At 36.8% G+C, this 24,382-nt stretch overlaps 1 protein-coding gene across 11 annotated transcripts in view; it reads left to right on the top strand.

The window, feature by feature from the left end:
* The window catches only part of LOC128026419 (calcium-activated potassium channel subunit alpha-1), a 256,870-nt gene that overhangs the window by 220,027 nt on the left and 12,461 nt on the right, over positions 1–24,382 (top strand). For 3 of the 11 annotated variants that reach the window (XM_052613533.1, XM_052613537.1, XM_052613532.1), the window contains exons 19-25: positions 5,297–5,329; positions 10,384–10,477; positions 15,693–15,816; positions 17,537–17,761; positions 18,191–18,383; positions 21,550–21,663; positions 24,138–24,221. In XM_052613533.1, the coding sequence (XP_052469493.1) occupies positions 5,297–5,329; positions 10,384–10,477; positions 15,693–15,816; positions 17,537–17,761; positions 18,191–18,383; positions 21,550–21,663; positions 24,138–24,221 (867 nt within the window). Of the gene's footprint in view, positions 1–451; positions 626–5,296; positions 5,330–10,383; positions 10,478–15,692; positions 15,817–17,536; positions 17,762–18,190; positions 18,384–21,549; positions 21,664–24,137; positions 24,222–24,382 lie in introns of all 11 variants that reach the window. The other 8 variants (XM_052613538.1, XM_052613534.1, XM_052613539.1 and 5 more) reach the window with 5 other exon arrangements.

Genomic DNA, 24,382 nt, shown 5'->3' with positions numbered 1-24,382 from the left:
GAGGATGTTATCCAAAGAGGTTTTGCTGCTGAACACATTCACCCATTCCTCTCTGCCTGAATGTCCCTTGCCCCAACCCCTGATCATAATGTCATATCTGACCTTTTGACCTTTTATGACATGATCAGCCTTAGGGCACGGCTTGACCCCAATGAGACGACTGCTTCCTGCCTAAACAAGCCCTCTATCAGATGTTTTCAAAGTCCAATTAGGTATGAATCTTCAAATTCGGATCGAACTCCACTTCTGCAGTGTGAACAGAATCAGAAGCACATTGCAAGCAGGAGCGCAGGAGTCCATCTGCGGGTCAAGTCTCTCAGTGCTTGCTGCTAAGGCATTGCACTTTCTGTTCCTGTTTTTGAAAAAGTTACCTTCCCTGGTTGAAAAATTCTTTTGATCCTTGCCATTAACCTGCTGCTTTCCTCTCCTCTCATCCAACACATGACTGTAGCCAAGATGTCCGTCTACAAGCGAATGAAACTGGCATGTTGTTTTGATTGCGGGCGCTCTGAGCACGACTGCTCGTGCATGTCAGGCAGTGTACATAGTAACATGGACAGTCTTCAGAGGGCCTTCCCACTTTCTTCTGTCTCTGTTCATGATTGCTCAACCAGTTTACGTGCCTGTAAGTTCGATCGCCAAACCACATGCCGTTCGATGTCCGTGACCTGTGAGTGTGTGTGTACTTAAGTGCGTGTGTGTCTGTGCCGTGTTTCATGTGCTGTGTCTTTCGTTCCTCCATTATTTCTGTATATGTGGCTTATTGGTTGGTACACTAGTACATATTCTTTTTTGATTGGTGAATTGGTGTTAGTTGAAGTGACGTGGCTTCTCTGTGTTAGTGCTGCAGTAGGTGCAATAGGACTGTGTTAGCGCATGCCGTGTTAGTGGAGCACTTGTGCGGTGCTGGTGACCTTTCTGCAGTCACTGTTTTGGTGTTTACACTTTTAAGTGGCGGGTGTACATGTATCTGTTGAATAACTGTATTATGTGCTTTTAATCAAAACATCTATGGGCTAATTGTTTACTAATGATGTTTTGACAGTGTTTTCATGTTCATGTGATTTCTGAAGACCTTCTTCAGATTAAAGAAGATGCAATCAAATGGCTAACTGTTTTTTTCCCCCCAGGTTCAAACACTGGATACCCACAATCCTTTGGTCTTGGAATTTTGAATGTGCTCAGTTATTATGGGCCATCTTGCAGAATTTAAAATGTTAGAAACAAGCGAATGCCTATCTCACTGATCAAGATCCCTTTTGACTATATTTTTTCACTGAGCAAAATTGCAGAACGAAGAAAAAAAAAAAGAAGTCGTCAAACAATATATGTCCATTATTGACTGAAATCACGTTTAATTTGGATGCCAAATGCTAGATTGTGATTGAAAGGGATCTTAAGTGAGATTCTTCTGTTCATAGAGTGTAAGAATATACTGGCAATCTCTTTTCTGCTATTCTTGGACAATCATGTTTTACAACCGCAAGCCATTAATGCCTCCACCATTTCCACTGGCTGAAATAAAACCTCTTCCTTCTGTAAAGTCCACATTTAGGCGCAATTGAAAAAACACGTCAAACTCTCCCCCTTTCCACAGGATCTGATCCTCCTCGATGATTTTCTCTTAGCCAGCAATCAGGGGAGAAAAAGTCAATGCTGCTTTATTTAATGCCTTGTATACCACAGTGGGACTGTCAGGCTCAATGGGAAAGTTAAAAAGAGATCTCCTGACAGGAACTCAATTGAGATGGCGGTGACTCAGGCTATTGGATGAGGTCAGATGACTGAAGCAGTTAGTTGTGTAAAGGACAGCGCTGAACAGGGGTCTTCTCATTAAGCCGTAACAGATGTGAAATGCTAAAGCGTCTGTCAATTAGGAATGGCAGCGGTGCGACCTACTATAAAAGCAAGGGTCAGTTCTGGCGATCGCATTTCCTCTACAACTGCCTTCCGACTGTTCACCACATCAGCTTAGATTAGCGTCAAACCCTATGATGAGGTTGACTATGTGTCTTGTGTTTTGGTTCTGTGATGACATCCCTGGATATCAGTTACTGGTCATTACATAGTCACTGATCTCTTCACGTAGCGTCATCCTTCGTTGGTTTTTGCTGCTGTCGTTTCTTCTGAATTAAAATCAGTTTGCTTAGACTGACAGCTAATGCCAGCTGCGGCTTTGTTTTGAATCTCTCCCATTGGTTTCGTCTCAGATCTAGCATTACATCTCTTTGAGGAGTTCCTCCATCTGACTTTGATTTTGCTCAGTCAATAATGATTTTCTGATTAAATTCTCAGAGCACATCATCCCGTTATTGACCTTGTTCTGAATATTTGCTATTTGGCATTGTTTTTGTGTGTATCAGGTCAGTAAAATTAAAACCATAAAATAAATTTTAACTGAATCTTTATCTCCGCTTGTTGGCAAGGCAACATTTCTCATTTTAATTTAGTTTTAACGTAAAGTACTGAAATAACTAAAAAACTAAAACTGAAATACTTTTAATCATTAAAAATGAAAATGTCAAACAACAACAAATCATGAACTAAAATTCAAAAGGAAAACGAAAATGTCAAAAGATTCTAAATATGAATAAAAAATATAGTAGTATCTCAGTAATCCTAACATAACACTGGGGTGTGTATATATTTATTTAATATGCATATTTTTTTCTATGTTGTTTCTTCTTGTTTCACAGTGCAAGTAATTTATTACCTTTATTTAAAAAGCCACTGTGACGTCCTCAGTGGCTACAACTTCTATTTGTATGTCTATTTTCTTTAGCAGTTTTCCCTAAAATTATGATTTTGTTCTTTTGAACATGTGGGCCAGGATTGCTATCTTATTTATCTTATTTTTGAGCTGTTTTTTGACTTTTCACAGCAATTCAATTTGCAACTTTCACATCTAAACTGAAGATTTATTGGCACTCTCCACTAAATTGCCGATTATGTGTTCCCACACAGCAAATGGGTCAGAAAGCATAAATATCATCACATCCCTGTGCTAGGCATGATATGTTGGTCCTAAACCTGCACAATATAGTAGCCCAGTTATTGCTGAAATAAATACTACTCCCCTGGATGCAGTAATTTTGCTGAATGCATGAAACGCGTGGCAGTAAATGCACTCTGTCTTACAGAAGTAATGTTCCCTGATGGCACTTTCTCAAACAGCCCTCGTGCACTTTTTGTTCTGATTCTGTGCATGCATCACTCAGGACGGTAATGCTCCTGTCTGCCAAAGCCAGACAAAGAATTATTAGTATGAAAATGAGATGCGTGAGAAGTCAATACTTTGTCTTTCTTGCACTCTTTTGGCTGCAGTCAAAGCCCAGAGAGTCACTGAGCAAGGGAGCACTCATTATAGCTTTGGTGCACTGCACACTATTAAGAAGAGTTTGTTATCTCTGCAAGTGCAGGCTTTAGGGAGCAAATATCCTGAACGAGTGAGTTAGCTGTCTCCGCTCTAAGTTACAATGACAATAACAGTCCCTCCGCTCCACCTGCCGAGACTTATCCCCTCATTACACAAGCTTTAAAGACTCTCAAGGTGCTCGGCATCACAAAGGGTATTAATTCCTGTTTTGAACTTATGAGCCTTCACAAGGAAGCTTCCAGAGGGCAATCTTAGACATGTCTGTTTTGTAAACAACAGTCTCCCGGCACACTGAGAGGGGTTGCGGCTTTTTAAAAAAAATGTTCCCCTTCTCTTTTTCCTGTCCTCCTGCCTGCTTTGGTTGGTTCTAGAGTTTGCTGAGGATGTGACGAGCGTGGCGGGCGGGGCGAGTGGATCTTGTCCGCTCCTTGCAGGGTGGAATTCAGCACCGTCAGCTCTTATGCAGCCTGACATGAAAATTATGTTTGCATTTTCATTTCCCCAGCTCAGCTGGTGTGTCATGAAACTCAACCTGACAGTTCCTTACCACCAGGCTGGAGCAGGGCCGGTCATCCCCTCCACCGTGTAGGACAGATGCTAGCCAGAGAGTCGGCCGACTCTTCCTGCGCCCGCAGATCGCAAGCGACATATGCCAGGACCGGCACGGGGCCCCTGCTTGAGCGCTTGTGTCACCGCCCCGCCCTGGGCCTGCACCGTGACCTTTATGGCATCAGATACAGTACTCATAACTAAAGATGAGTCTTTGCAACGATGGGGGCAGCAGTACAGAACAGTCTACATGCATCCAAAACATCCTGCATTATGATTATCTTCAACAAACCCGCATACATACAGTTTCATATGCAACATATGACTTAAAGTCAACATGAAGTTAAAATTGACACTATTTACCTGCTTAATATGCATTCCTGGTCTTATTTTAAATGATTCGGTACTCATTATTCCTAAGACAGAAATAGTTTTTTCTCTAAAATGACTTTTCATTTTTCCAAATTTTCCAAGTTTATGTCTTTTATGTAATTTAGGCAGCACAGGCTATTGGATAATATTAAACAGTACATAAATAGCTACTTTTTAAAACCCAATCAGCTACCAATAGATCAACTACATTTCTTGAATAATGTTGTTTTCAAATATTAAAATATATAATTTTAAATGAAAAAATATTAGTTATTTAAAAATATTGTAATGTTAAATATTAATTAGTAGCTATTGTTATCACTAGTTTTGTTCTCATTAATGACTAATGTTACTTGCTTTGTCACAAGTTTGTACTAGCATATAATAATCTTGAATCTCCCAGCATGCCATGCCAACAGTTTGGCGTTCATCTGCAGTTGACATGATAGTAATTACAGATCAAAAATGATCAGCCGGCAGTGGTAAATTTTTACAGAAGCAATTATGTGATGGGAAACATCTGTAATTTGTCGTTTAACAATTTGCTTAAGCCTCAAGATTTCTAACATCTGTTTGATGAGTTTTTACTGGTTTTCATCAAATTGAGTGTCAAGGATAAGATTTTGACTTATCAAAGCGTTCTTTTCTCCAACCAAACTCCAAATATCATAATGATTCTTGTGAGGTTGGTCGTATTTGGGCAGTATACTCGTCATAGGTCTTTGGATCTGTGCTGTGGAAACACTGAACAGGCAGCTTGATTTTCATCGCTTCATTTAAATCCAGTCCCTCCACCAATCATCTCTTTTGTTTTTTTGTTTCTTTAATCATCTCCTACTTATATAATTATCTCCATCAACTTCTTTGCTTTAACTGCTGTTAACTTGACTTTTCGTCCTCTCTGCTCTTGTGTGAGTGTGATATACTGCTATCTGTCTCACCCTCATTCTCTCTCTCTTCCTCTCTGTATCCTTTCATTGGTCTCTGCGTTCCCCTCAGCCAAATACAAGTTTAACGGATATGTCAGATCACGTAAGTGTACTTTTCTGTTTTCCTCATTCCCTCATTCATTCATGCAATCTGCCTGCTTAGGCTCTTTGCTTTTGATTTTACCCCACTATAGCATTACAGCACAAAAGCTGCCATCCTCAGCTCTCTGTAGATTACTTGGGATTGATGGGAAGGGGGGTCGTGATGACAGTTTCTCAGTACTGGGTTCTGGTCAAATGCATCAGAGCTCGACTTTAAAACGTGTGCATGAGAAAGGTCAGGTGCTGAATAGAGGGTTCCAGATGAAATACAGATGTGGCATAAAGAGCTCTGTGTCCTTGTGAGGGATGATTGAGGAGCTCGAGGTATTGCACATGTTTCTGTATTGTGAAGCCACCAACAGCAGATGGCGCTGCAACTCCAGGGGAAACAGGATCTCAGCGGCAGTCTGGGGTTCGTTCACAGCTGAATGTGTTTTAGGAACATGAGTCCCCAACTTATGCTGAGAGAGCTTTAGCTTTATTGCTATTACATTTCATTTTTATATGTATGTTGATGTATTTGCATAGTTGATAGGCTGAAGTGACAATGTATTTTAAACCATTTAAAATGTTTTTATATATATATATATATATATATATATATATATATATATATATATATATATATATATATATATATTTATGAACCTGGAGGACTTTTTTTTTTACTGCAAAATAATTAAAGAAATATATAATATAAAGTCTTATGCTAATATTATTAATAAGTAGGATAATTTAGGGTGATTTAAATTTTTCAAAAGTGTACGCATGCCGAATTGACTTATGTAGAGCAGCCATAAAATTAGATAAAGTTTTAAAATGCATTTTCTCACAGATGTATTTTCTATAATTTAACAATGGCCTTGATAAGAATACACAATTGTGGCTCGTCACAGGATTTGCATTTCATAAAGGGACAGTTGCCGTCTGGATTACTGTAAATCCACAGTGAAAGTGCCACAGTGCATGTTCTCCGTATAATGCTACTCGTGTTTGACAGGGGCCAGATGAATCCAGGAGTTATCTGTGGCGGCCTTTAAATCAATGCGGCAGCTGACGGCAGAAATAACCATCTATTTATTGCTCTGAGCAAGGTTTGGGGAGCGGGCGGAAACTGCTTTTGCACTTACACCAGATATTGGTTAACCTCTTGCCTTTTATGTAGATAGCATTAGGCTGGGGTCTTATGGCTGGGATGGCAGGCAGTGAGCTTGATAACTCCCCGTGAGAAACACTCCAGGTCCCTTATACACACCACACACTCCCATCCGTCAGACTGCAGATTGTTGTCATTTTGGTCCTTTCTGAAGCTTAATCTAAAAAATTTCCGTGTGGTGTGTGAAGTACAGATTTTTAAGTACATTGTTTCAACACTGTTGTGCCGTATATTGAGGCAGAATGTAAAGAGATTGCCGTGTTCCCTTGTGTGAGCACATCCCTACCTGCATTGTGACCTGATTCATTGTGACGGTGATCAGGAATAGTATGTTCGTGCTTTGTTCTGTCTTGTCGCAGAGCAGGCGGGGAAGAAAGTGCTTCTAATTAATTAATGTTTATTAGCAATGGAAAAGCTAATGTCATATTGAACATTTCACCTAAAGCGCTTGCCAAGTGGTTAAGTAGTGTTTAATAAAACTGGGGGGTCATCGTCAATTATTCAAATATGCAGCGGATGCCTTTCTGGCGCACAGATTTGTGGATCTGTCTGTAAAAGGTAATCAAAGGGGGAAATAAATGGCGCAACAATGAAAATCATGTCAACTTGTATTTTCATACTTAAATATTTATGTGATTCTCATGCAGTTCAGGGATAAATTATGAACGCTTCAGTGTTTTAATCATAATATATTTAGTTTAGAAGCACTAATGGCATGTGCTTTTAGGTGGCTTCTATATAGCATTTTAAATCTTATGTAAAACACATTTTATTTATTTTTATTTTTTTAACAAGGGATTTAATTTACATTTAGAGCCTCTTAAAATATTTGATCATTTTACCTTCTTAGAACACGTTAAGTTCAGGTTGTAAAATGTCATGTGGTGTGACTGCCCAAAAGCTTCATATTCATGTGAAAATAATGTGAAGGATATGTATACTCACATTCAAGGTGTAAAGAAAATGTTAATACATTTGACTTTTAACTTAATGCAGTTAATGCAATTTTTAGATTCCTTTAATTTAAACTTTTCTTAAAAATAATATAAAAGATTTTCAAAACCATATGAAACCTCCATGAATACAAAGAACATTTTCTAATAACTTGCATAGGAGAGTTTTAAACTAGATTTTTAAATCATTTTCCTTTTCTTTATCTTATGTCACTGACCCAATTCACAGTCATCTCTCATTGTTTGTGTTTTCCACTGTTTGACAGTAAAGGAGGAAGTTAGAGCACCTTTTCAAAAGCACTCGATCAAACTGGCCAGCAGTATGGCTGTTCCCAACACTCTTCCCAGTGTGCTGCCGGTTGTAGAGTGCTCCACGACTGCCGTACCTCTTGTTAATAACCGTAAAGGAAGTCTTCTCCCTCCGGCGCCACCCTCACAGTCACGACTCAGCCTGGCTGGTCTGAACCGGGCCCGCAGCCTGCCTGGAAAGTACCGCTACCGCCCCTGCACCTTGTCCTCTACACTCAGTCCCACACACTGTAGGTGGTGCCTTAGGATGCATTAGTCAGTGCTGCCGCAGACAACCCTCCTGCATGGTCCCTGCAGTCACTGCTGCATGCATGTAGAGCAGCTAGTGGCTAATGTACACCCTGGCCCAACACTAAATGTGTGTGTAATGTGTGTAACTGAAACTGCCATCGTAAGGTGTATAGAAGTTCCAGTATAGCTAGCTTACACATACAGTGGGGTTCCAAGGCCACTAATTAAAATGCTTTTGTGTTGTTGTTTTTTTTATTTTTTTATTATATCGTTTGGATTTTTTTTTCATTATATATCTTAAATATTTTTTGTGTGTGTGTGTTTATATATATGTATATGTATTGCATAATTACATAATTTAATTTAATTAAATACCTTTTTTATTTCTGAATATTAATTTTAGTGTTTTCAGTTTATTTCCAGGTTTAAATTAGATTTTCAATGGGTCTCAGACTATTAGAATTAATCCAATGTATATTTCATATTATTTTATGTACGTTTCTCCCCTCTTTTCCAGGTTTAAATTAGATTTTCAATGTGGTCTGAGACTTTTAAACCTAAGCCAGTTGCCCACCCCACATTTTACTAAGTGTTTAGAATTATAGTAAAAAAAATTAATAAATGAAAAGGCGTAAATAAACGAATATAAACTAAATAGTCATTTCTGTAATATCTGTTGTGCATTAAAGCAGGCATCAGCCCGTAGAAAGATGTCTAGCTTAATCGTTCTGATCAGAGACCCAAAAATAGAAGGGCTATAGCTGCCTGTGGTATGGAACAGCAATCACACTTTGGTGGGCTGATCCTATTTTGATTGAGGTTGTAAAAGTGCCATAATGTAATTTGGAACAAACAGAGACTTGCTGAAATGGCCGTGTTGCAGGTGGAGTTATTTCATTGTTAAGCCTCTTACTGAAGGGCACCACTGTAGCTCGTAAATCTCCGCCACCTAATTTGGAAGAGCAAGGGCAGGAGAGTGCGGTCCGGCCCAGCCAGGCCACTCGCTTAACAACCATAACACGGAACAAAGGGCCACTGCACCGCCTTATCTTATCAGTAGTGATATTTTTAAAGTTGATTACTGTCTCACATTGCTCCTTCCACAGTGCAATTGCAAATGTCAAGCAGTGGCATTTGGTAAAGACACAGAGGGCATCTTTTTGTTTAATTTGTATTTTAAAAAAAGATTTATTAGAACAATTAGATGACAAAGGGAAATCAGAGACCTACAAGTTTGCAGTATTTTGCTGTGTTGATGAATTTCTAACAGAGCCAAAGCTTGCGGTGTTTTAGAGTTTGGGTTTCTGTCTCTAATACAAATCGGACCATGTTGTGTTCTGTATCTGTTATGATACTTAAATACAAAAAAAAAGAAAAAAAAGATGTATAATATGATATTATACATAATATGAAAATAAAACGTATTGAACTCTTTCTCCTCAACGTAAAGGAACCGTTCTCCTGATCCATACAGTGACGCTTTGAAGTGAGCATAATTGTTAAACCACCATAAATAAAATGCTAAATTTAAGTTGTTTAGTTTTTTTTTTCTATCGCTCACAAATTTCGTTGGTGCTCATGTTCACTTGCAATATGGCACCTTTAGATGCGAAGGACAGATTTTGATGCCATTGTCATATGAAGAAGTTGAAAATGTTCTCCTGTTGTGTTCCTGAAATTGGTCAAACAGGTTTGGCATGACATGAGAATCACTAAATGATGACAACCTTTTTAGGGTGAACTAATATTTTAAGCAAAGCTGTAGTTTTTGAATATTTCTCCTTGCACTATCCACAGCATCTCAGATGCAGCTCAACCTTCAGGCCCTTAACACTCGCACATGATGTGTTTATAAAGCAGAGAGGATGTGACATTCACAGGCCCCTCGGTAACATCCTCCTGGAGAGGCGTTTCAGAAAGAGAAGGCTCAGTTCAGCGCTGAGAGTGCTTGTGGTACGGGGGACAGACTCACGGCTCTCTGAGTGATGAGGATGCATTCTGCCATGTAGTCATCCATTTAAAAACACACTCCAAATTAATCTTCTTTTCTTTTTTCTTCCCCTCTGTCATTGTTCAAGCTCATGCCCTCCTAACAATGACAGAGAGGGAAAAGAGAGTTTGATATGGACTGAAATAAATCCACACCCACATCGCTCACTCCAACTCATGGAAAACAGGGTGTAAAACTTAATGGTTGTCCTTCAGGTCTGTACTTGCCTTCTTTAAGTGTACTTTTGTCCACACTAACACTGTTCTCTTTCTATTTTTGGAGGTCTTCACAGATTTGAGTGTTTTTTTTGCGATGATTGCTTGAGTGTTGGCTTTTGTGTTCTTTAATATGTCATCTCCAGCACACTTTACCATCCCAGCTGTCCACAGTCTGACACTCTTTGCATGTGTTTGCAGTCGAAGATGAGCATCCGTCAACACTGTCGCCCAAAAAGAAGCAACGCAACGGAGGCATGCGAAATTCACCCAACTGCTCACCCAAAATGACGAGGTAAGACATTGATTTCAAGACGTTCCCTCCAGCCTTCAAAAGGAAAGATGGGATGGATGGTGCTGGGATGGTGGGAGTAGGAGGAATGGAGAAGGAGAAAGAAAGTGTGGAGGGAGTGGGGGCAGGTCTTTCAGGCCGAGGCGTTTGAGCTGTCAGCCTGTCAGCGGTTAATGATAGAGCTGAAATATTTCTGTCATGAAAGCAGCTATGAAAAGCTGTTTGAAAAATACTCTTGCTTTAAAGTCTCAGCTGTCATCTCCTCCCAGTCCCGTCCACATGTAGTTCTTAAACAGCGGTGGCACTAATGACGGTGCCAACCAATCAGAGACGCCAGCATGGTTACTTAGCCTCAGGGCTCTTCATCTATTGTGGGAACCCCTGTGAGGCGTGTTTTTCTTACTTAAGGCCATATGTGAAATGTATCATTGCAATCAAAAATGAATTCAAATATTACCTTCCTTTTATCCTGTCCGCTGGAATTAGAATGCTGCTAATTGATTTTGACTGATAAAAGGACTCGCCCATGTGACCAGGAGACGTTTATGCAGAGGTTGTAAAAAATGCAGAGACCATGCCCTACGTTGCACATCATCAAGTGAAAAAGTGTTGCTGAAGGTTTAAAGGAAAGGACAACTTTCTGCAGAGTCATAGCCAACATGCATGATTTTTGTGTTTCGATAGTTTTTTGTAATTTAGTGCCAAATCAGCCACATTTTTATTATATAAGGCCATTTTATGATGCAAGCTTATAATTATTGCAATTATATTAATATTTAACTTTTTTCTTCAATGTAATTTTTTTATTAAATTTTTATATATAGTATTAGTTTTAAAATGTAACATTTAATTAAAATGTTTTATAGGAAACAGCAGTTTTTTTATAGTAATATTTAATTTTTTAAATATTGTATTATAAATTAAATTAAATAGGGGATTTTTTTTCTTCTTCTTTTTTACTTTTAATTTCATTTTTATTCATTTAATTTGTGTGCCACCCACAAGGCATTTTGCTTCAGTTTATAATAAGTACCCCAGACAGAGGTCTCCAACACGAATCTCCCCCCAAAAGGAGCAATTACGTTGAATTTTACACACTGTAAACTGTCAGCCCTGCAGAGGATCTCGCCCTTTAGTCTGCTTTCCAAGTGAAAATGATCAATGTTCAATTGTTTCTTTTTGCTCTCGGTTTAAACAATAAACTGCGAGTGCAATGAAAGAAATAGCTTTCAGCGATTGCTCAGAAGGATCTTTGAATTTTATTCCTTAACTTGCAGCACAAAACTGTTTTCTGAGCAGATTTGAAGGTCCCCGTTTGCCATGTAATGTATGCATCGGCTCTTTGATCTACAAGTGATAATAATTCTTGGGAGTTATTTACCCTGTTTTGAAACGCTTCAAAGCGGTGTCAAAGTTTTCTGTGCTTTAGGGTGCCTGTGTGTTCAGCTGGCTCTTGGGTACTGGATGACAGCTCCTCTGTTCTAGGTGTAAGCTTTTTCAAGCCAAAACCCTGCAGCAAAACATCAAAATTACCAAAGACAGACCCGTGGACTCACTCAACCTGTGCCCCTCCTTGTCAATATATTACAACATACATTAAATACCTCTCCTTTACTAGGTGTGTTTTATGCACAGTGAAAAGCGATTGTTTGAGGGAGCCTTAGGGATACTTTATTCAACAAGCAGGAAAGGGAAAAACAGACTGCGTATACCATATCAAGTATGGTTTTTACAGGCTTCTGCGCCTCCAGGCCGTCGTAAATAAATAATGATCAACAGATTGGCTGTGGGTTTTTGAAAAGCATGCCTTTGTCAGTTTGCATGATAGGGAAAATTTTCAAAGCGAGGAGCTGCTTTCATAGGCTGCTGGAGAGGGATTCGGGGAGCCAGTGACTGCCGAGTGATGCGCTGCAATAGATGAGCGCTGTTTGAGAAGCAGCTCAACTTCTGTTCTCTCTTGCTCTCTTTTTCCCCACATGCACGTCTAGGATGCTCCTCTGGACATACCAATTAAATCTGGAACTTTCTGTCTCGCTTTGGTACCTGGTCGTTTCCTATAAAGTACTCCAAGCCTTTTATTTTCAGATGAAATGTCTATTTAAAGTGATTTTGGCTTGGTAGTTTGCAAAGATGAAATCAAGTGGAACATTCAAAACTTTTTTCTTTCTTTCTTTTTTCATTTCTTAATTCTTGTTTTTGAAACAAGTAATCAAGGCTACATTTATTTCATTATTTGGCAAAAATCTATTTTAAATACAATTGTTCGTTTCTATTCATCAAATAATCTTAAAAATGTATCACGATTTCCACAAAAATGTTAAGCAGCAAAAACGATTTTCAACATTGAAAATAATAACCATTATTAATAAAATTTGCTATTACTGGGGAAAATTCAGCTTTTCATCACAGGAATAAATTACATTTTAAAATATATATTAAATAATAAAAAAAAAAAAACATAATTCCAAAAAGTTTTACCAGTTGTGATAATATTTAAAAAAGCTTTTTTATAATATCTGAAATATAATGCAGTAACAATATCACACTTAAACACTTCAAATGAGACACAACACATTTAATTGTAGGAAGTCACAATGTATTTGTCGGGTTTCCTAGAAGCAGTGAGTAATGTCCGATGTTTTATTCTGGAGTGGTGTGGACTGGTGGATTGTGCTTGTGACGGGCAGGTGACTCTGACAGCGGGTGAGAGATAGTTATCTTAGCAGAGGTGCACTGCACCAGTATGTGAGTGAGTGGTGAAACACACGCCACATGATGAAAGTTTAGTCGGGGTGTAAAAGCACTAAATATTAATTAGCACCTGCACACAGCCTGACATCATCTCATGCAAGCATGCTAATTGACACATTTCTGATGTGATATTTAAGCAATCAAACACAGTCGAAACAGCCCATGAGAGAACTGGGTCACTGAATTAACCTGCTTATGAAGGTGAGAGAGAAAAACAGGAAAACCGTAATTATAAGGTTTGTAATATGACCAGAATTTCTGCCACACATCCATTGTTGAATTTTGTATATGCAGTAGTTGAATAAAGATAACTAAAGATGTCAGAGCAGTTATGTTAAGTGTAAATTAAATTAGTTATGCAAATATGGAAGCTGAAGCAGAGGTCCTATCATTCATTATTAGAGTGATTAACAAGGGGCTAATGCAATTTACAAATCTCATTTAGTGCTGTTATTTACAGCTTGTTACAGAAGAAGGCATAACAGGCTCGGTCAGTTAAATTACATCGCATGCATAAGATAAAATAATACACTCTGACGTTATTGAATAAATAGCTATTCATTGCATTGATAAATCCTGTATTTTATTAAACAAATGTAGTTGTCTTCTATACATAAGCTTCAGATCTTTGTATGAGGTGTTATACAGTAAATCCACCCTCCCTGAGTTGTTTCATGCATTAATCATGTAACAATATGTACACTAATATAACAAAATCATCTCCTGTCATTATCAGGATTGGTTTAAAAAAAAAAGAGGATCTCATGTTTTTTGTTTGTTGAAATTCATTGTATATGGTTGTTAATCTGTGGATAATATTATCAACAATAGCTGGGTCGAGCAGATTCTGAGAGCGCATGTTCCCCTGCAGCCACATCTCAGAAATGGGGCTTTGTTGTCTGCCCCGAGGCCATTTCCTCAAAGCCAGCCCTTTTGGCCTGTCTCTGGCTCGGTAACATGCTGCACGGTGGGTTTTAGTTGACAGTTCTCTGCATTTACAAGAGTTCTGTGGTTTCTCTCAAAAACTGCTGGCAGAAAAAGTGGAGTATTAATTCTAGTGTCACTGGGGAGACAAATTATAACATAACTTTATTGAAATGCACACATAGAATATAGAACTGGTTCAGCAGCCAAAAAAAAAATAAAACAAGAAAAAAAAATATCATGTTTTTTGTTACTTTTATCAGTATTGATTTCAGTATATGAAATTCATGGACAGCACTTGTTGTTTTTATATTTTATTATATCTTTCCTTCTGTGGTGGTCCTTCCACCTCTTGCAAATAAAACAGTGCCTTTTAAGAAATCACCCTCATCTGTGCTTTAACGTTTAACAGCTTCTACAGGGATCGCAAACTGGTTCGATGACAGTCGTTAGTAAATATGATGGCCAAACAATTAGACAGATCAAAATCATTGCAATATTAAAGAATGTATATTGTCAACTAAATAGTTTCAAATATATTGTGTGTGTATATATACATCCCAATCTGTTGTTTTAATAATTCACAATTATTGGACAATTCTAAGGCAATATATTTAATCTGCCTAGAATTGCGCAAAACAAATGACCAACATTTTTTTTTTTTATGCACACACATAAATTTTATATATATGTTGTATGAAGCATATTAAATTGTGCACGCATGCCTGTGTTAAATACTACCAATAAGTGTATTTGAGGCAGAGAATGCAACAAAAACAAGCTCAAAATTACATTCTAAAAATTTTTTGTGTTGCTATTCATACCAAACATCCCCAGAACATTTAGTTTGTGAATTCAGTTTTTCAGTTCTATAGTTCTGCTACAGAGCTGTTTAGAAAGCTTTCAAGGGGGTATGAATGCATTCTGTACCTGAGTGCTGACACTTCTTTCACGGTCAACATGCCCTGCGGATCAGCTTCTGCAGGACGTGCTGATATAGGTTAGCCTGTTTAGACGTGACACGCTGCTGAAACATTAATGGCCTTCAGTTTGGGGGAACAAAATGTGATTGGGCAAATTCCTAAAATATTTAAAGTGCAGCTCTGTTAAAGCTTTTACCGTTGGACGCATCACGTCAAGAGTGATGCGGAGTAAAAGCCGGTAATTGGCGTTCCATTCTGGTGCCACTCAGTCACTGAAGTGCTCCGGCTCCATCTCTTCCACTCCAGTGCTGTCACCGGCGCGGACGCTTTGATGACTCAGCCCGGAGAGAGCTGCCGTTATGATGGAGTCCAATGCACAAATTCATTCTGACAATGATAAGCCATGTCAGCACAGGCCTGTTTACTGCTTATTTATTGTCAGCAGACGTCTGGTGAGATGTGCTGAAAGTTTGTCCTTTGACAAATGTCACAATTAAGCCCAGAAGATAGATTCCCACTGTCACATTTTTTTTTTTTTTTAACTAACCTGCATTTGCAAACAAGGGCAAGTGTACATGTTTTCTTCTTACACGCTTTCTCTTCCTTGTGCTCGGTTTCAGACATGACCCTCTACTCATTCCGGGAAATGAGCAGATTGAGAACATGGATACAAGTGTGAAAAGATACGACTCTACTGGAATGTTTCACTGGTGTCCATCCAACGATATTGAGAAGGCCATTCTGGTAGGTACCGGACCTTTTAAACTGCAGTGTTAATCCCAATTTTAATGTCTAAAATTAAAGGTTAGGTACTATCTTTAAAGAATGTCCAAGCACCACTTTGTTACAAGAATTTTGTAGCAAATTTAAAATTTAGCAAATTAACTATTTTTAAGTGCAATCCTTAATACTGCAAATGGCATAATGGCATATTTTTATTGACATCCTATGATATTCATGCACTATTCTTACAGCACTATGATCACGCTTAATAAATCAGAGCAACAACTAAAAAACACATAATAACGTTTTTTTGGGGGGGGGGGGGGGGTATTCTCACTATTGTTCTAAAAGATATATAAAACATTTTTTTGATATACCATTTTACTTTATGCAATGTACATGTAAAATGTCCATAAACTGGTTATTTATACACTGTATTAATTGGCATTAATACAGTGTTGTTGGGATAAAATGTAGCATGTTGTGCTGTTGGGATAGCATGTTGAAAAAAGAAGTGTAGTAAGGGGAGTAATAATTGGCCGGATTTTCATAATAATAACTAATATTTAATACAAATATTGATATGTAATTTATTTTCCTATTCATTTGTGTCATCTTCCAAAATGCCTAATAATGAAAAAATATGTATATATATGTATATATATATATATATATATATATATATATATATATATATATATATATATATATATATATATATACATATATATACATATATATATATATATATATATATATATATATACATATATACATATACATATATACATATACATATATATATACATATATACATATATATATATATATATATATATATATATATATACATATATGTATATATATATATGTATATATATATATATATATATATATATATATATATATATATATATATATGTATGTATGTATGTATATATATATATGTATATGTGTATATATACAGTATATATATATATATATATATATATATATATATATATATATATATATATACATATATATATATATATATATATATATCTATGTGTATATATATATATATATATATATATATATATATATATATATACTTTTAAATGTTTGAGATTGTAAAACTCATTTTGCTATTATCTTTTGTGCACAGTGAACTTACAAATCTATTCTTATTATTAGAATAGGTATGCAATTTTGAGCAAGTGCATTGTATTTTTCCCCTATAATGAAAGTAATGAAAAACCTCCCAAACCTTTTTGTTCATGTTGTGAATTACTTGCCTAGTGCACAGTGAACCAAAGTGTAAGAATATAATGATTATTATTTGATAATAATATGATAATTATTTGGGGGGGGTAAGTATATATTTGCTTTGACTAAATGTATAGAATCTTGAGTAAAAGTCCTAAACAGGTGTTTTTTTTTCTCATGATAATGTGCTTGAACATACAAAAATGCTGTTGCCATTTTCTACAATGACATTGTTTGCTCTCTTCAATTATTATTGCCGTTTAATGCGCTTTTTCTCACAATTCCATATGGTGCTATTATACTTTATTGCTATTATGTGATTAAATTTCAATCAGTTAAATACAGCATGTCTGCCCTTTTTCCTTTTATACAATATATACACTACTCCTTCAGCTTAAGTTGTTTTTTTATGGATGGCAGTAGATGAGCTCTTATTCCATTCTTGCTGATGAGATTATAACCGTCTTATTTGTTTCTGGCTTTTTCATGACAGACACGAAGCGAGGCCTCCATGACGGTTTTAAGTGGACATGTAGTAGTGTGTATATTTGGAGATGTCACGTCAGCTTTAGTGGGGCTTCGAAACCTGGTGATGCCTTTGAGAGCAAGCAACTTCCACTACCACGAGCTAAAGCCCATCGTGTTTGTGGGCTCATTAGATTATCTGAAAAGAGAGTGGGAAACCCTTCACAACTTCCCCAAAGTCTCCATCTTACCTGTGAGTACACGCATTGAAAATGAGCATAGAGGTTTTACCTTGGAGAAAAAAAAGATATCTAGTGTAAATGTTATGTATTTGTGTGACTCAAGGAGTAAGACATTACCAGTTTTTTGCATTGAAAAGTGTCGCCACAATTTGATTTCAAGTGTTGATGTTTTGGCAGCAGATGTGAATCTCAGGATTTGCTTCCTGCTTTAGTGCTAAGCATTGACTTGACTGTGTATGAAAAACGCAACCGAAAAGCTGCCGTCAGCAAAGGCTAGCCTTCTAGATTAGACTACATCCTTTCTTCCCTCGGCACATAGTTAGATCAGCTGAATGTCACTGCCCTTAGAAAAGTAAATACTTGTTAACTAATTTCCCTGAGCTCCTGCACCGTCTTTAATTTGTTTTTCCCTTTCTTTCCTTTCTCTCTCTCCGCTGAAGGGTACACCATTAAGTCGAGCTGATTTAAGGGCCGTCAACATCAACCTCTGTGACATGTGCGTTATCCTGTCAGCCAATCAGAGCAATATCGACGATGCTTCACTGCAGGACAAGGAATGCATCTTGGCGACTCTTAACATCAAATCTATGCAGTTTGATGACAGCATTGGGATCTTGCAGGCTAATTCCCAAGGTAAGGAGTGGCCAAGAATACTTCAGGGCATGGAGAATACTCCTCAAGAGCTTTAGACTGTGAAAACAGTCATCTACTGTGCGCTTTCAAAGACAACAAGGTCCATTTTTTCTGCCCAAATTGGTTTAATAGAACAAGGGAAGACATCAGTTACTAAAGAATAAAAGCAGAATGTTTGTGCATTAAGAAACACAATAAATCAGTCATTTAGACACTTTATGCAAACATTAAGAAACAAAATTTGTGCAATGTATGTGCAATATTAGAATACGCATGCGATTCTGAGCAGACCTATTGTATATTTACTCTGTAACCACAGCTCTGAACTAACACTTTTGTGCATATTGTGTATTTGCCTCCAATTGCTGGACCGCGGCAGATTTGTTTGCCGACAAATTGACTCGAACAGATTGTTTATGCATTCGAATAAACATGTAATCCTCTTGTTCCCATCAGGATTCATCATCATTAAACAGACTGTACAAATCAGCAGCTTCACTTTCTCAGCTGCTCTTCATTACGTAAATTACATACACCACACAAGCTGGCCTACAACAATTAACGTTTAAACCATTATTGAGTATCCACTTTTGCATAAAAAGATGGATTTAAAGCTTCAAAATGACAGCTGTCAGATGAAATGTGTCCAATATTATCCCAAAGGCTGAACGGTGTGTAGTGTTGAGGAAGAGCACATCCCTCTGTGGAGAATGATCATATCTTTTAAACATACTGTTGATGAATATGTCTTTATCAAGCCCTGAAGGAATCTGTTAGCAGTATGCTGATTTGGGGGAATTCTGTTGGTTTAAACATAAAGTGTAAAGTGTATCAAGTGGAATTGAGAGTACTGAAAGCACAATCAGTTTAGCTGCATTGTTGAATAAAATTGCAGGAGTGGCAGGGGATGTGTAGAAATTTGTGACTGATGGGCGTTTGTAGTTCTGTGGAAATCTGTGCACAGATTCCATGCGGGTTTGGTAATTACTACGCTCTTAATGAATTAAACACAACATCTGGCATGATCAACAGCAGAGCAATGGTGTGTAATAAAGATTAATTTCATTAACACTGAGCATATTAGAACATATTTTATCTCACAAAGACCAGTTTTCTTGTTTTTCCGATTATTCCCAAGTAAACTTGTGCAGCAATAGAGATAACATGATGCACATTTTTCTTTCAGATTGGAGTTCCAACTGGGCAGACATATAGTTATTTATTATGATTCTTATTAATGTTACATAATTATACATCATGATTTAATTGTCTTTAAGGCAGAAGAATCAGAAGAATTACAAACTGATCATATTGAAATCTCTGAGATACAGATGTAACAAATTACATCATATCATAATCTTGATGAATATTTAGCACCTCACCGTTTCAGTGAGGCTTGTTAAACTTGTGTAGAAAGTGTTATTGAATAAATCAGGAGAAAGTACTACACAGGCATTACTGGCAGTGCTTTAGGGTTTTTATGAATAAAGTACACAAAGTCCAAGATACATAATGCATTACCATTGAAAACTACAACACAGTGAAGAATTTAGAGCATAACTTAAAGGTTTGTGTGCATGTTTGTTTGGAGGCACATAACTTTATGGAGTGTGATCGATGTGCAACAATAAAAGTTGCACGAGACCAAGTGAAATGTGGTTAGTCTTGAGATAATGGTGTGTGTGTGTGTGTGTATAATATATAAAAACATTTTTCCTTTTTTAAATTGAATGTCAGTGTTGACTAAAAGTCCAGGAATTTTTGTCCGGTTTTAGTCAATGAAAACTTTATCACAATTTAGTCATGCTGCATAATAGTTCAAAATCATAATCCAATTATTTTTTATCAAAATTATAATTGTTATTACTGATCAAGATTATGATTGTCCTGATTTATTATGTTATCAGAAATATAAACACACTTTCTACATTATGATAATTGGTAAATCTCAAAAGCTGAAACCGTGACATTCCTAATATTTCAATCATTTCAAATTATATTCCTTTCTTTTTTAAACAACAAACAAGGTATGAATTGTGTAACCATTTATTTATTCATATTTTATTTATTCAGTAACCAGTAAAGTTTTTATTTTTTTAAGTCTATTTTAGTCCTTTTTTTGTCAACAGTGTTGTATGTTGATACAATCACAAACTATGTTTAATTATGTCACTGACATCTTGTTTTCATATTTTAGCCATAAGAAAATAACAGATTTTGTAAATGAAATTAACACTTGTTTCAGTGGATATCTAATATTCTAAGCCAAAATTCTAAATAAATACTAACATTAAATATGCAATCATTTAATTGTTGAGATGCTTAATAGTGCAAAATACAAATGTAATTATAAAATAGTAGAATCAACAGTACTCTTGCTCTTGTTTTTAGAGCTGAAGCAAAAATGCTTTTCAATATGCCGGATGGTCGATACTGACTGTCACTGCATATCTGATGTCTTCACAATACACAAAACAGGAGACGGGATTATTCTCTGCACATTTAAAGCAATGTCTTAAAACAGTCTCTCTTTGTTGTCTATTCTTTTTAGTCTATTGTTCTTCTACATTGAAAAGGACAACCTCTGTTCAGAATCCTGCAGCCCTTTGAAAACTTTGTGACCTGAATCTTTTGCCTGCATTATGTTTGTCACTGTAAAAACTACACGCTTGCATTTTTCTTCAGTCGATGGATGTCAAAACAGGGCCAATGCATTATGCATATAGCATTACTGATTTAAAGTGTTTACTTGTCAGCTTGAGGAAATGCAAAAGTGTCAAGTCATGTGATTTCATACTCTTGTCACTCCTGCTTGTATTTCATGGCATTTCACATAAAAGGTTTTCAGGATCCACTTCACCAGTTTTATGGTAACAAAATGAACAGCATATAAAATTTATACCTGCTAGTTGATGGAAGGCAGCGACTGCTTAATATGCCTGAGCTGACCCTTAAAAGCAGAGGATTCACTGTTTTAGACTAGCATGTGGTATCCTGCCACCACAAACTCTACAATGTTCTCTACATTTAGCATTATACCAAGAAAATCTTCTTTGTATTGGCTGACTGTTATGCTACTGGTTTGGTCACCATTGCAAACCTTGAATCTGTTTTGGCACCATAAGCAAAGTAAAATGTGACGGTCGTTTTCCCTTTTCTCTTCCAGGTTTCACACCTCCGGGGATGGATAGGTCTTCTCCAGATAACAGTCCAGTGCACGGCTTAGTGCGGCAGACATCCATCACCACGGGATCAAACATCCCGATCATAACTGAACTTGGTGAGACGCGACTGCAGTCATACTGCTAACATGTCAAAGTCAAGTGTGATTAGAATCTAAACTCCTGTTTCAAGCCACACTGGTGTGTTCCTTATGAAGTGTGTGTCTGTGATGTGTTTAATGGTGCACCTGAATATTTCACTGACTTGGTCAATGTCGCATCCTCATCAGATGTGCCTTTAATGCACTGGAAGAGACCTAGACTTATAGGGAGAGGAAAAAAGCATGTTGTAGCAAAATGGATCCATTTATAAATAACAATGAGGGTGGCACTATTCCCATGGTGGGGGGACTCATGAAAGTTTTAGATCCAGGAGGGCACTATAAAGCACCAGAGACCGGTCGCTCCAACTCTCCACTGACCCAATTACAGCGAGTTACACTAGAAAGGCTGCAAAAGAGAAAGGGCCTCACAGATGCTATGCAAAACACTCCTCTCTCACACACACACACACACACACACACACACTCGTATGTACTACTGTCCTCTTAACATGAAATGCAAAAGTCCTCCTCCCTGAGGGATTGCAAAGTCCTACATCTGGGGCACATGGGGCCTGATTTACTAAAGGTTTCTGCCTTTTTATAAATATTCGAAAAATAAAAAAAGAAAGAGCACATCACGAATAATCAGTATAATCTTATACAAAGGCTGTCCATATCATCTGTCATTAAAGACATTGACATATACTTGACATTGACTAATCTGAAAGCGTGAGTTTGACTTTGAGTTGAGAGGATATTTCATCCTCTTGACAGAGTCCTTCTGTAATTCAAAAAGAGAAAAGCTAGATAGTCAAGCTAATAATGCTCCCAAGAATTGTAAACATGATAAAAGTGTAGATAACTTGAGTTGCTACTTGTTTATAGTGTTCTGAATTGGTCATTTCTTAAAATGTCCCATTCTGTTTTCCTGTAAATAATCATTGCGGACAGGAAGCTAAATATATTATTGTAAAAAAAACTAAACAATTGAGTTAATAAATAAATGGAGAATACATATAAATAATTTATAAAGTGAAATGAAATTCAATTGTTGAGATAAACAACCGTTCAGAAGTGTGAGGAAAGTAATCATGATTTTCACAAAAGTATTAAGCAGCACAACTGTTTTTCTATACTGATAAAAAATAAATGTTTCTTGAGTAGCAAATCAGTATATTGAAATATTTTCTGAAGTATCATGTATAATAGCTGCTGAAATTTCAGCTTTGCATCACGGGAATACTCAAATAGAAAATAGTTGTTTTGATGAATTCGGCTTTGGTGAACATAAGAGACTGCTTTCAAAAACATTAAAAACTCTTACAACCCAAAACATTTGAACTGTAGTGCAGTGCTTCTCAACTGTTTTGGCCATGGCACCCATATATATATCATAAAGTATTTTATTTATATATATATATATATATATATATATATATATATATATATATATATATATATATATATATATAATCTGTTTAAAAAATATATCATACCTTCATGCAAATCCTCCCCAGCTAACACACGAAGTACCAGTGATGTGCTTTATTGGTACTGGACTTTTATTTCACACGTTGCACTTGCATGCTCGTAGTTTCTTTTGTGAATTAGTAAAATGATAATACAGCATGCGTTGCTGCATTTGCATGTGTGATTAAAGAGTGCATGATACACAGTATAATGTTCCTCCAGTTGAGAAACTGCTGTAGTGTATGCATTTTTGACATATAAAAATTGTTGTAAATCAATTTTTTTTAATTTTTAAATTTCTAAGTAATTATTGTATTGTATCCATATATTTATATTATAATTTAATGAAGACAAATATATATATATATGTTTGTCTTCATTACATTTTAATATAAATATGTGGACCATCAGCCATTTAAGAAACTCACATGAGTTGATCATTCTTTAGCTGCAACTATTTTCATTGCTGCATCACCTGAATTCTTGGCTTTTCTCCAATCATTTCCTTTTTGTCACACTGAATACTGTCATCTGTTCAGTGGCTCAAGTTTTTGCTGTAATAACTCAACTAGAAGTTTTTTTTGCGCAGATTGAAAAATGTTTAGCCTATAGGTAGCGTAATAATCTACTTAAAGTTATACACAGCTACTTTTTGAACCACTTCATCAGCAGATTCTCTACACAAGCAAATCAATGGAGCACTTGGTAAATCAGGCCTGCAGTATTAGTGTTGGAATATGTGTGATTACACAAGAGACGTGGAAAAACATGTTGAGAGTGATTTGTTTTCTCTTCTAAATGGTTCATAGTAATCTTTCCCTGCACGACATCCCCGGTATTGTGAATAAACACGGCCAAACTGTTCATGGAGTTCTTATAGAAGCGCTTCATCCTGACACTGTACCTTTAGATTTCTAATCCCACTCTTGACATGATACTCTCATTTATGCTTTCTCTTTCTCTGGCTTTGAACTTGTTTCAATAACTGTCTCCCCTCAACACTGTTTTATCATCATTAGCTAAGCCTGGCAAACTACTGCCTTTGGTTTCATTCAGTCAGGAAAAAAACAGTGGAAACAACATACAAATGATAACAGAACTGGGTAAGCTGCGCCTTTGTCCTCCGCTACTCTGATGCACTGCCTCCTTCATCGGCTTGCCTTGATTTCTCTCGCTGCAGCTGAGGCCTGCTCCCATGGCATCACTTTGAACACATTTTTATCCTTAGTTCTGGTTGAAATTGACTGTCTTGTTTTTGGCCTTT

Source organism: Carassius gibelio, chromosome A13 (genome assembly GCF_023724105.1).
Source record: "Carassius gibelio isolate Cgi1373 ecotype wild population from Czech Republic chromosome A13, carGib1.2-hapl.c, whole genome shotgun sequence".
In the NCBI taxonomy this organism is placed as follows: Eukaryota; Metazoa; Chordata; class Actinopteri; order Cypriniformes; family Cyprinidae; genus Carassius; species Carassius gibelio.
The sequence above is the reverse complement of the archived record's forward strand: the minus strand, read 5'-3'. Positions and strand labels throughout refer to the sequence as shown.